Source organism: Triturus cristatus, chromosome 6, assembly GCF_964204655.1.
Source record: "Triturus cristatus chromosome 6, aTriCri1.1, whole genome shotgun sequence".
NCBI classification, from domain to species: Eukaryota; Metazoa; Chordata; class Amphibia; order Caudata; family Salamandridae; genus Triturus; species Triturus cristatus.
The window spans coordinates 1,563,014,862-1,563,029,050 of NC_140589.1; the positions used below are offsets into that span (position 1 = coordinate 1,563,014,862).

The 14,189-nt window shown below is 41.1% G+C and overlaps 1 protein-coding gene across 1 annotated transcript in view; it reads right to left on the reverse strand.

Moving 5' to 3' along the window:
* Positions 1 to 14,189, reverse strand: part of APLF (aprataxin and PNKP like factor) — a 702,995-nt gene that overhangs the window by 266,170 nt on the left and 422,636 nt on the right. Inside the window, exon 6 of the mRNA XM_085612712.1 lies at positions 1,201 to 1,373. Coding sequence (XP_085468838.1) covers positions 1,201 to 1,373 — 173 coding nt within the window. The remainder of the gene's footprint in view (positions 1 to 1,200; positions 1,374 to 14,189) is intronic.

Below are 14,189 nucleotides of genomic sequence, written 5' to 3' on the forward strand. Positions count from 1 at the left end.
GAAGAGTGAGAAGTAAGCTCCTTATTAAAAGTAATGATCAAAATGAATTATGTGCAACAAGAAGTCTAACTGTCCTCCAAAAAAGTGTGCTCCTAAACAGTTGATAAAACTGTGAATTCTACAAGAACATGCTGTGAGGCGAGCGTTTTACCGTTCAACTACAAATTGTAGAACAAAACAGACTATACTCCTTGTGGTCTGAATATCACCCCCAAAGCCCAATAGCAGTGCCGTATAATGACCAGTGCTCAGACAGATTTATGACCCTTTCTGGGGCACGAAGGTGAAGAACTGAAGCACTTAGGCTTTTAACTCCTAAATAAAAGGTCTGGTCAACTAAATATAGGAACATGTGAACAAAATTATGTTTCTGACCACTTTTAAATGGGAGAAAATTAAAATGAAAGTTACCATAATTATTATGTGAACTCCTCATTTTAATTTTCTTCCATTTCAAAGTGTTGCATTTACAAACAGCAGGCCTCTTGCTCCCTGTAGCCAGTAGACAGCAGGATGCCTGCTGTTTGTAAATGTGACACTTGGAAATGGGACAACATTTAAAAGATGGGTTTTATGGAATCCATATAAACATAAGGTTAACTCTTCAGTTTAATTATCTCCCATTTTGAAGTGTCACTTTTACACACAGCAGGTATTTTTCTTGCAGTAACTGTGTCAAATTTATTACTAAGAAATACAGGCATTCATTTCCTTGGGAAAAATTTATAGTGCAGAGAAATGTTACATATTTTAAACATTTTTGCAGAGCATTTTTCTGCACTTTAAATTTCTCCCAATTAAAAAAAAATGGTTATACATGTAATAGTGCCACATAATAAGAAAGGTATGTCCTGTGCCACAAGTACATATGACACAGGCTCTCAGTCACCCATACAGATATATCTCATTCATAAGCACAAATGTTCATATATATTCCCACAGACCACGCTCTCTTTGAAACATATAGGAGGCGTGTCATAGTGTCCCTAGTCAAAATACTTTGTGCAAACCATATTATCTGTAACTATCGACATTGGGCTCAACAACATTGAAGCTGGATTTAGGGGGGGGGCTGGTACCAATGCACAAGCTAATTAGCCTTCAGTAGCTCATGATGAATTTTACTGATCAGAAGTAGCTCTCACTGAGGAAAAGGTTGGAGACCCCCCTCAATTTAAGGAAAATATACTCATACTGTACCTTCAGTACTGCTGTGTGGCCCTTCGGCTCAGTTTGAATTCTGCTCCTTTTCTGATGCTCCTTCTCACATTCTTCGTTTCTTACGGAGTCATCTACAGGAGACAGTTTTTTTCGAGCCTGTGGACATTCTTCTGGTGCTTTTTGCTCCACTTTGTATTTTCGCCTTCTAGCAACTTAATCAAATAAATCACATTAATTAAGGAAAAACGAGGGACAGTTAATTGCCAATTATATGGAAGCAAATCGTTTTAAATACAATTATGACAATGATGTCACATTAAAAGAAATTCACAGCCTGAAACTTGTCATCAAATACTACAAGCTTTAATGTTCCCTAATTTTGTCACCACATTACACTTTTTATTTTAAAGAGTTGAGTCATAACATTACATCACATCTGTTTCACAATACGTCGAATACTACTCTTCCTTCCCTGCTTCTCTCCCTTTCCTTTAACTTCCTGTCTATAGCACACTCTTGTTAACTGTCTCCGACTACATTTTCATTAATATATCGAATACTGAAATAATGTCACTGCTAACTGCGTACTATTATAACCGTTAACTCATCATTTGTCTTATATGGACTGCATTGATAACTGAACCTAGGTGTACAGATAACATGTAATGATTTTACTATCTCTTTTTCAAATTAATATAAAATATTTGAAATTATTTATTCAAATCAATAATATGATCATTTACATCGTAAAAGTTCACAACCAATACAAACAGTATATTATTTCATTACATCATAGATAAAATAATTTTAAAACAGGCTATCACATACCTATGGCAGTATTAAAATTTTACAAAAGATTTAAACATTTTCAAAGATATTTAAAAGAGACGAATTCAACATTTCAGAGAATCTATGTTATGAGAGTACCATGATTCTATACCCCAGTAATCCATTGGAAGCCCCATAACCAGGTGGCTTACATGTTCATTTTGATTTCACAAAGTCATGATTAATCACTTTTAACCTCTTCCACCAAGCATAGAGCAAATATTTCGAAACTGTGAATACTACCCACCTTTTGGTATCCGACCTAAAAATGCGTAAAGCATCGGTGGGGCGTGAAAAAGAAAGCAAACAGCAGGGAGGGATTAACCAATTTTTCGGGAGATCAGCGTAAGAAGGACAAAAAAAAACAAATTGTCCAAGGGTCTCAGGAAAAGAATGACAGGTCGCCACAAGGATGTTACAGATGTGTTGTCCCAGGTGCATTTCCTAGAATTTAGGGGGAGAACTCCGTACCTGAATTGAATGTACAGAGCTCTTGCCTGAGGAAGTTCGATATCATCCATAAACATTTCAAAACCAAACCATCCTTTTACATTTATAAAATGAGAAGTTAAAGTGCCATGTGCATTACCATCAATACATTGTGTGTCCACATACTCCCAGAACCTTTTTTTGAAGAGAGGAACCATTTTTGTCATGATAGCCCCGGGTCCTCCCACATGGGCCCCAGTCCTAGTTTAGAGAACCATTCCTTGATCTTGTTAAACCAAGCAAGGCAGCCTGTTCGTTTTTGAAGGATCAGTAGCTCTTCTAAAGCCTCCTTCATCGGGTCCATATCCTTACCCAGAACAAAAGTGCCTTAAGAATGGTAAAGTTGTTAATGGATTTAAGACCCAGGTCAAGTCTTAGCGGTAGAAGGGGAGTATTCACGGGAAGATTGAGAATCGCCTTAATGAATTTGTTCTCAGCAAGGACTAGGGGACATATGTATCAAGCGATTTTGAGGTCGCAAACACTGCGAATCGCAAAAAAAATGTGTTTGGGATCGCAAAATAGACCTGTCCTACGTATAACATAGGTTCGCAGTGCAAAACAGGTATTCACAAAATTTGCTTTTACCAATTTTCGAGGCCCAAAAATTGCGAATAATATTTGCGAAATCGCAATCAGCGACACGCTATTTGCGATAATCGCAAATAGCGTAATCGCAAATTGCGAATTCGCAAAGAAATGTATAAAAACAAAATCGCAAATTGCAAATTCATGAAAAATTTAATTTTGCACATGGATTTTACCACCAACTCAAGGCAGGTGGTAACCAGGTGCAACCTATTTAAACAAGCCCACAGTGCAACAGAGACTTCCACAATGGCAGTGCTGTATTTGATAGCCGGAAGGATGCGAATTCGAGCTGCAGCACAGAGAAGGAGGCAACAGGAACGGATCTTCAGAGTGCGCATCACTCTGTTCCAGCAGACTGACGAGGAGATCCATGAGAAGCATAGGCTGAACTCAGCTACCACTATGGACTTGATAGATGAGCTAAAACCCTTGCTGGAAAACCCAACACGCAGGACCCAAACCATTCCAACCCATGTGCAGGTCCTGTGTCCACTGCAGTTACTGGCATCAGGGAGTTTCCATGGGGTGATAGCAACAGCAGGAGGGCCCTCCCAGAGTTGCCTGTCGCGCTTGTTCCATGCATTCTTGGATCCAATGGTACAGAGGCTACATCATCACATCCAATTCCCCAGCACACAATAGGCATTACAGCAAACAAAACAGGACTTCTACCAGATTGCCAATTTCCCCATATCATTGGCTGCATAGATTGAACCCATGTAGCCTCTCTCACCCATCAAACAATGAGTATGTATTCAGGAACAGCAAATCTTATAATTCACTCAACATACAGGTTATCTGCAATGCCAAATATATCATTACCGATATTGTTGCGAAATACCCTGGCAGTACACACGACTCCTTAATATTTAAGCACAGTGGGCTATACAGACGTCTCAGTGGTGGCGATTTTGGTGAGGGCTACCTACTAGGTAAATGCATGTCTAACAATCTAACATACAGTAAGGTTCTGAAGTGATTGACCTCATGTCTTTCATCCTGTAGGAGACAGTGCATATGCTGTGCGAGACTTCATCCTAACACTGTACCTCAATCCAGCCAATGCAAGGGAGTTATGATATAATTGCGCACACAAATCTACGCGCTGTGAAATTGAGCGGACATTTGGGATACTAAAGAGCCGGTTCCGCTGCCTACATAAAAGCGGAGGAGCACTACAATACAGCCCAGATACCTGCTGCAAGATTGTGGCTACTTGTGCCATGCTCCACAACATAGCAACAAAAAAAGGCATTCCAGTTGAACACACTGATACAGATTCATCTGAGGATGAGGGCCCAGGTCCACATTGCAGACCAGCAGGTGGTGTAGGGGCAGATGCCGGCCGACAGAGACGTGATGAGATAACCCAAAAAATATTTCTAGGTGAGTAATGATGACACAATGCAAAAGATGATTTGTGCATGACTGTGTTTTATTATTCCTTTACCTGCAAGAAAATATCAGTCACACAGCCTAAACACACACTTTATGTGTGTCACAAGATGTTGCACATGTTATGCTCACAGTGCATGGATGAAGGCCAAACTAAAGTCAACATGCAATGGGTTGCTTCACCCATTGGCATTCTTCCGTGGTGCCAGTTTATTTTATGCGTGCATGTCCTGCTATCGCACGCTCATGGTGCTGACTGCTCTCCCTTGAGGCATCCGGTATTGTTCCCTGCCTCACACTGCGCCGTCTGGGTTTGGCGATTGGTGGAGTGATGCTACATCTGCTTGACAGCTCCTCGCCATCCCGAGCCCAGGAGTCCTGTGCCATCAATGGTAGCTGTCTGCAACTGTTCCACAGTATTTGTCACCTGCACCAACCCTTTGGCCACATCCTGGCTGCAGTGTGCCATTTCAACCTGCATGCTTACAGAGCGGCGTGACAGCATGGAAGTGGCAGTACACAGGCTGTTGACCGCCTTGCTGTAAGTGTCCAGATGGCTGTAGAGACGTTGTCTCCCCCTGTGTCTGGCTGCCTGGTCTCTCTTCATTGTGGCACACAGTTCTTTAATTGTGCCCGTCATTTCCCTGAAGCCCTCCCTCATGTCACTCAGGTTGTGGTTGATAGACACCAGCTGCCGTTATATCGACCGTATTGATTTTGTTCGCAGGCGCTGTACCTTTACCATGGTGCCTTCCAGTCTGGCAAACACCGTGTGATCCTCAACAGCAGCTGCGCTGGTGGTCGTCCTGCGCCTGCGTGTCCCGCATGTTTCCTCCATACAGTGCACAGAGGGCTGTTGTTGGACCTGTGCTGCACGCTGTCCTTGGTCTGGCTAGGCCTCATCCCCTGTGGACTGTGGTTCTGCCTCTAACAGTGGAAGTGGAGGCACATTATAAAGCCGTCTCCGTGGGACAGGTGTTGGCAGTGCGGTGTCTTCGGCGTCCTCTTGCCCTGCCTTGTCCTCTGTATGTGCTGCCTCCTCAGCTCCTGAACTGTCATCCTATGTTTCAGGTAGAACTGTAAATGAAAAGGCAAATTTTAATTGTGTGTTCTGCTTCACATTTTTCAATGAATAAAGTTTTCTGATTTTGGGTTTACTGATTTACTCATGCTGATTCTACATTGCTGTGTCTCATTGCTCCTCTGTATGATGCGTGTGACTACATCTCCCATGATGCATTGCTGGGTGTGCTGGAAAAGGTGTAATGGAGTTGCATTTTTACTTTGTAGTTGGTGCATTCCTGAGTGTGTGATTGAGATATTAATGTGTCAGGGATGATTTGGCATGCATCTTACCTTGTCTGGTGTTGGGAGGGTCAGAGCTGTCGATGTCAGCAACACCACTGACACTCTCTGGCTGTAGAGGGGTCTCCACCAACTCCTCAAGGGGCATAGATTCTGTTTTAGTGGATGTTCTCCCACTAGTCTTCTTTGCCCCTTTAAGCCTGTTTGCCACCTTGTCCTTGGACTTGGAGTGCATATCTAACCAGCGCTTGCGCAGGTCACCCACAAAGCGCAGGGTCACACCGATGGCATTGACCTTTGCCCGGATGTCCAGCCATATTTTTCGTTTTTATGACTGGCACATGGAGTGATTTATTGTCAAAGAGCAACTCAGGGCTGAGGACCATTTCTTCTATGAGCACCTTCTGCTCCCTCTCGCTGAACTTTTGCTTCCTTTTCCTCCCAGCCTCCTCCTTATCCTTCTCTTTCTCCTGGGGATCCATTTGGAAGTGTTGGAGTTGCAGTACACAGTTGTTTCCTTCTCCTCCCAGCCTCTCACACAGCCTCAAGAAATCAGGAACAGCATGGGCAGTCACACTTCTTGGGTGTGATGTCATCAAGCTGCACCTGAATTGCAGATTCTCTATTTTTGCGATTCCTTATTCGCGAATTCGCAATTAAGGAATCGCTAATAGTGAGTTCGCAATCAAATTCTGCGAATTTTTGGTAATTGCAAATATTTTGTGATTTTTTTATTTACATCGCATTTTGCGATTCTCAAAATGCGATTCGCTAAAAATCGCATTTTGAGAATTGCAAATTCTGATTTTCATACATATGCCCCTAGGTCCTCATGGTTCTCCAGCCCCCCCCAAAAAATCGGCCCCATATAGGGCCGCTCCTAGTCCTTTTGCCCTATGTAGCTCCAATATTGGAGAGAGCGGTCGAAATGTAGATCCCCTAGCCCTCCCCGCAAAGAGAAATCTTGTTCCATGATGGAACCAAATGGGACCAAACAAGATTCACAACATGCAATTCAAAAAATGTGGTTTATCTGATCATGTGCCCGTGTCTTTTGGAATACGTAGGAATAACCACACGCCCTGTCAAGGTAAGGATAGGGGAACACAAAAGTAACATTAAATGCAAAAAGAGTACCACCAAAATGGCAGCCTATTTTTTGGAAAAAGACCATAAGTGGGAAGATCTCTCATGGACAGTAATCGAACAAATCCAAAACGAAAGGTATTTGTTCGAAAAAGAACAACGGTGGGCGTTCCGTTTGAGGACTCATGAGAAAGGCCTGAACAATGAGATTCCTTGGAACCAGCTCTGATGTATACAAAATCTAACACAGGAATCCCCTGGCAACTAATGATCAACCAAAAAGTTGCAGACTCATAAGGAGTATACAGTACTACAATCACCCCCATAACGAATACTGAACAAAGAGGAGGTTTATGCCCTTGGAAACTGGGTTTCTTCCTTTTTCTTCTTTTTTAGAGAAACTATAATTTATGAAACCTGAGTGTACACACACTTTATTTTTAAATATACATGGTTTTTGCTTTTCAATCCTTATCCTCTGACAGGAAAATGTTTCCAGTTAATATTTTTCTATGCCTCTAGCGTTCTACTGCTGGGATTTATTATTTACCTTTTTTTTCATTAGGTTTTCAATTTTTCATAATTTGACCCCCCCGTGTTTTTTCAAAAAACCCACATACATGAATGCATGTCTGCGATGTCTCTAGCACAGCAATTTGTTTTTCTTTTTTGTTTAATAATTCCTTTGAATTCAACCTCCATTTGGCTGCCTTTTGAAACTCCTCCAAAATAATCCTCAAAACAAACAAATATATGCTTGCTTTTTCAACTGATTCAATGTTAATCATTCCAAGAGGAAGTGGATCAAAATGAACCCTGTTTTGGGTCCATTTACCGGCAGCCATCTTTAAAAATTCCAAGGTCTAGTGTTTTTTCAACCTATTCAGTGTTAATCGTTCTAATAGGAAGTGGATCAAAATGAACCCTGTTTTGGGTCCATTTACCGGCAGCCATCTTTAAAAATTCCAAGGTGTAGTGTTTTTTCAACCTATTCAGTGTTAATCGTTCCAACAGCAAGTGGATCAAAATGAACCTGGTTTTGGGTCCATTTACCGGCGGCCATCTTTAAAATTTTAAGGTCTAGTGTTTCCAGCCACACCTGTTTCCTATCAAGCATGCCTCCTTGCACTTTAAAAGACCGGGCTCTGGTAAACCTCAGTTAGGTTCCGACGAGCCATGAGAAGGTACTTCCTTTGGTGATCGCGCTCCTTCCAGCATGTAAGTAGGACAATGGCATGTCCTTAAAAAAGCCAAAGAGACCACACTTGTTTGTTTAAAAACCACCCTGGCGTTAAAACCTTGTTTTTCCTTCAGTTCTTTTAAAATACCCACAGTGTCTATTTGAAGGCACCCTACACCGCTCGTGTGAGCTCATGGAGCGATAACGATAAAATTCTTAAGTATGTAATATGGCACGTCCTTTTGAGAGCATGAATACCATATTTTTTTTTTAAAATAAAAAAAGACACACCGTGAGATCACAGTTTAAAAAGGACAAGTGCACAGACTTTTGCCAAACATCTCCCATTTTTCCAAGGCCTGTCATGGGAGTACGAATGCAAGTGCTCGTTTGCTGTGATCATTAATCTGTAACCTTTTGGGGCACAATCAGAGTGTACATATACTTCCTTTTTGTATGAATGTATTGTAACATAAGATGTATCTTGCTAGGAGATACATATGTATGATAGAATGTTGAGTAAATGAGATACTGGGCACTAGAAATCACAAGGAGTGTTCTTTCAGATGATTTATGAGTAGAGGATATTTACCAAATGGTACCATTACCTACAACAGAGTTGCACAAGAGAAATGTATCACAAAAAAGCTTAAAACCTTCCACGTGATGGTGATGTGAATAGATAAAGATAAATGATGAAAGTCATGATTTATCCAAAATAATTTTCTTTTCAGGTTCTTAAGATATACAAGTGGTATATTTTTCTACTCCTATAACAGGGAACAAAGGACAGTGTTTGTGACTATCAGGCATATGTACATTTATTCTATCACCCATTGAGGTGTAACAGGGATCGTTTTTTTGGTCCTGAGGAAGAAAGCCAAGGGGATGGCTTCTGAAACATGTCGACCTTGTAGGAGGTGACTCATTATAGTACACCATCTACACCTCCTGACTTTTACTATTCTCAGCCAGGGAAGACACTAAAGTATTTTATGTTCCACTAGCCAGAGAATTTTTAAGCATCTCACATTTTCTTTTCACGATCCCACGCAAAAAACATACTCACCAATCACTGAATAAAGTGCTCCTGCGTCTACGTAAGTCGTAGCAGGCCCCGTCCCGTACAGGGGCGGGAAGACCCCAATGATGAAGCATGACACTGAATCAGGTTTCAGTGTGTGAGGGGTATTTTACAATTTTTTGAAACATTGCCCTTCCCACAAATTGAGAGAAGGAGCTCTGATCCTTTTGCACCATTTTTCACGTATGACTAAACACTTCAAATAAAAAAAAAAATAGCAGCACACACATGGGTGCATATATATTCACATAATACATGGTAGAATCCCTATGTTGGATAACAGTATCAAGAGGAGGACGATTCTAACTTTTTCCTCTTCACTCCCTCCTTTGATTTTTTGATCCTTATACAAATGTATCATAATATTCTCTGGAGGGAAGGAGGATTTTCTGTAACAAGTTCAAGATTACTTGTCCAACCTCTGCTTTACTTGAACAAGCAGTTACATTCCTGTGTTTCATAATCAGGGCCGGACTGGTGGTACTGGGCATCAGGAGTTTCTCCAGAAGGCTAGAAGGGTGGGGGATGTACTACAATATTGGCTCCCAGTAACAAAATCAGCAAGCAAGCGTTTCCTGTCTCCCGGGCCAAGCAGTGGTTCCCATGGGCCCATCCGAGAAAATAGCTAGGGCTGCTTTGGGCTCCCAGTCCGGCCCTGTTCATAATGCATGATTGTATTTCCGTAATTAAACATGTACAGCTTTAGGAAGTATTAGTTTCTAGGGGTCTTATGCCAAATAATACATTTATTGGTTGTCATGAATTAAACATTTTTAATCCAATCCTTCTATGTGATGTCATGCTATGAAAATGTGTGTGCATTATGTTCCTAAAACATTATATTATATTGGTATTTTGGAGGAGAGCCAGTAGTAGTAGTTCTGCAGTGATCTTTAGAGCTCTCATGGGAGACAGATTCTCTGCAGGTCTATTTTGCATATGTATTTAGATACTTATAATTATGCTAATTCTTGTGATTTAATAATGAATATTGTTGCTTTCTTTAATGATACAATTTTTGAATAAAGCCATGAGGTTAACTTTAGAATCTAGTCAAGTGCAGTTTTTTGTTGTTTTTTTTTTAAATTTTTTTTAATTTATCTTATTTTCATTACAGCAATATGACATGTGTTTTTCTTACTGATCTGTACAGGAAAGAGAGAGCGAAGCATATTATATGTATAGGCTGGTTACATCCTTAGTCCATTGCATTATTGCAGCAGAACATTAACATAGGAACAACAACCAGTTTGTGCACCTCACAAGTTGCGCCCCAGCGACATCCATTAAAATGGTCCATCGGTAAAGTGTCGGAGTGTGTGGAGCAATATGCCAGGTCCGTGTGCCAGTCTCGCAGGGTAGGTATTGGCCCCTGCATCCAGTGCATGGCTATTCTTCGTTTTGCCAACAGGATACCAATATCCGCTAGCTTTCTGCTGGGTTTGGAAATGTCTTTGTCATATCCCAACAAAGCCACCACCGGGGAATCATGCAGCTGCTCTCCCATCATATCGCTCAATGCAGTGAATATCTCCCCCCTATATTCCCGCACTCCTGGACAAATCTATGCCAGGTGCATGAAATGAGAAAACCTGGGGGGGTTTGCGTCCAAGATAAGCCAGGTCTGGACGTATATATAACATGTAAAAGAGAAAAAACAACCTGGCTGTCGACTTTTGTGCCGCTATTTATTTAGGGGGGACAAAAAGCAAAGACTATTAAGTTCATATGCTTTCAGTATTTAGATCACAATTCTTAGTATGTTCAACACATTGTATGTAGACATTTCACTCATGTCAGAGTTGAATACATTACAGATACAAAACATGTGAAATACATAAAAAGTATTAAGTGAAGAAGTAAATTGAAATCACAATTCAAATGTGCAATCAAATGTCATCAAAGACGTGGATAAACATAATACAAAAGGTTCAATAGAATTACACCAGCAGAAAATTGGTTCAACTCTTAATGTGAAGCAATTCCAAAAAGCCCTTTGACTTGGTGTATTTATGGGAACTGCAGCCACATGGGGGAGATACTACTCTGGGGGGAATATATGTCATTACTACGCATTCCGTTGCAACGCATGCCTTTACCACGCATGCGATACAACGGAATGATTTTTCTACGCATATCCTTTACCTCGATTATTCCTTTACCACGCATTTTTTTTTGGGGGGGGGGGGGAGGGGTTAAGCCCCCGAGCCCCCCTTTTTCTTTTTTTTGCTTTTTTCTCACGTCTTCGGCAACACTAAAAAAGGACTGAATCGGATGAGGAAGAAGACGTTCCGTGAAGACGTTGCTTGCGTCGTAAAGACGTTCGTGGAAGTAATACACGTTGTAAAGACGTTTACGAGGTGAGTGTACCGTTGTAAACCTAACGCGTAGAAAAGCCTTCGTGGTAAAGGCTGTTTCCCCTCTGGGGGTTGCTCTTTACATCATGCGCCCTCTCCAGAGGTCCAGAATTTTCTGAAAGTCCGTTGTGGCGAGGAAAAAGAAATGCCGACGCGTTTCCAATCCCGGTCAATGTTTACAGAATTTTCATCAGGGCTAGGCACGGTGTAACCTGAGGATGAGATAGTTGCACATGTCGTGCTTTGGACATTAATCCATTGTCTCAGTGTTCAGGACGGCTGTATAGGTCATAGAATGGAGAAGGGTTAATTCTTCTCATTATCTACGTTGCTTAAATGACTCGTAGGCAGTGTTAGAAATCGCTGATCTGCCTCACTAATGACAAGCGTGTGTAGTCTTGACTCAATTGGATTCTAGTTAACAACTTTCAACTGGACGCACTGTGTGTTTCAAAGCTGTCTTTAAGGCCGAAGTGTATTCCAGTCTTTCCGCCGAGAAACTTAGTACGAAGAAGGTGCATGAAATCAGCATTATCTACCCTGCATCACGGACAGCGGCTGTCTTCTCTCAAACCATATCTGTACATCCTAGCAGGGGTATAGTGCATTCTATGCATGTATTTATAATGAATGAGTCTGTGCCTGCCGCTTTGCGATATTGTCTTGGTTCGTGCATAGCAGTAAGCCCACTGCGCTTCTGAGATCTCGGTGCCCAACTCTGCTACCCATTCTTGCTGTACTTTGCTTAATGCTAGGCTGGAGCGTGGGCGAGAGGGTATATATAATACAGTAATCCCACGTTGGGGGGGGATCCAGCCCGGATCAAATGAGTCAGTTTAAGTGCAGGTTTTATTAATAGGTTTGTAATAGGTCTATGAGAAAGTCAGTCCCATTCTTAATTAAAGAGCCAATATTTATTTTAGCTATATCTATATTATTTATGAGCCAGGCAAAAGAGGGGGTTTTCCGTGATCCAAACATGCTTGATTTTAGTGAGCGAGAACACGTGCCCTAATGCTAGGTGCCAACCACTGGTGTAGATTTGTTAATAAAAGTCATCTTCCTGGTCGTAGAAAAAACAAGGCATGTAAAGTTATTACTGTAGTGTGTAATTTCGGGGTTATATTGCAGCCTTTTAGGAAATGTTGGGACTGCTCCCGAGTAGCAGCGAACAGTAGCCACAACCCCAAAGAACATCAAGGAAATGTACTGCAGAGTCAAGGCAGTAATGGTTTCTTTACAAATATGAGTTCTAATTGCTTTAACCATAATCACTAAGAGAACAGCGTTTCTAGTCACCCTGACACAGAGACTATTTATTTTTTTCTCTTTAGTTTCACTCACTCCAAAAACAAGCATTTGCAATGCAATAGGTCTCGCATCAGTGAAACATTGAGCCATTGGCATTGCAAATGCTAATGTTTATTTGTTTTATTTTGTTTAACAATATCCCAGTAGCGGCATAAGTAATAGTAAATGAAATTCCACAAAGGAAGGAAATGGTGCAGTACCGTACAGTGTTACCAGGTGTCACTGTGGAGTTGTAAAGGAACTTTTATTAGCCACTTAAAGGACTGCACCCTTTATTGAATTATAAAGACAATGATTGCTGCTGAGGATACGTTTTCATTTGTTTTTATTGTAAATTAGAGTTTTGTTAGCTTGCTTTTTAAAAGCGCACCACTGTTTATTTATTTTTGTTTGTGAAATAAAGCTCAATAAACAACAATGGTGCATTTTCATATGTAAGCTAACAAAAATTTAACTTCAGATAAAAACAAATGGAAATGTATGCTGAGCTAGGAGAGACCTAAAATAATATGATTCCAGGCAGCTACTCTGGGTACGAAAGGGCATGGATAGACCTTCTGTGTGAGGTGAGTTAGTCGAGGTAAGTGCATGGACTCGTTAACAACTTCAAGAATCGGCCACCAAGGCTAATGTGTGTGCTAACCCCGACCCTAGATTACGCAGGATGAAGTGTACGGAACTTACTGAAGTCTCAGTTTTCTATTTTAAATTGGATTGGAAGTTTGCATTATTTATATGAACAATCTACACCACGTTTACTACCATAGAAATAAATAGCCTATTACCTATTGATAGGCATAGGTTAACCTTGGCCATACAACAACGCATAAAGGCAAAGTGGCCTAACTGAAAAAGGGCAATAGCATTTGAAAAGAATGTTGAATATTTATCCAGGTTAGTAGTAGCAGAGTTCCAAATCCCGACAAGCGGCCAAAATTATATTTTTGGGGGCTAACCTTGCCACATTCCATTTTGTATGGCTGAACGTCGGCCGACATGTGGAGTAATTGTCTGGTTTACTGAGCTGAACGTTAGGTGGTGATATTTGTGGAGATGTACAGGCTATGAGTTCGAAATCCAGCAAGGACAGTAGCTGCCTTCTGGGGACAGGGCGCTGTGTATCAATAAGTGGTTAATAATAGTAATACCTATAAGCAGGGTTAAAATGGCAGAGGTGTGGGATAAAACAATCAATAAAACAAAGTAACCAATATTATGAGGAGTGCTGAGAAGCCTAAACCGCAACAATACATAAGGGGAATTGCATACAGATTTTAGAATGAGGTAAAAAAAAATATTCACAACTTGTTGCCAGGTTAATGTAATATTTATTGGCCTGCAACATGTTCCGCGTGGTTTTATCCCGTTTATGCATGGAGGTGATTAAAATAAACACGCACGC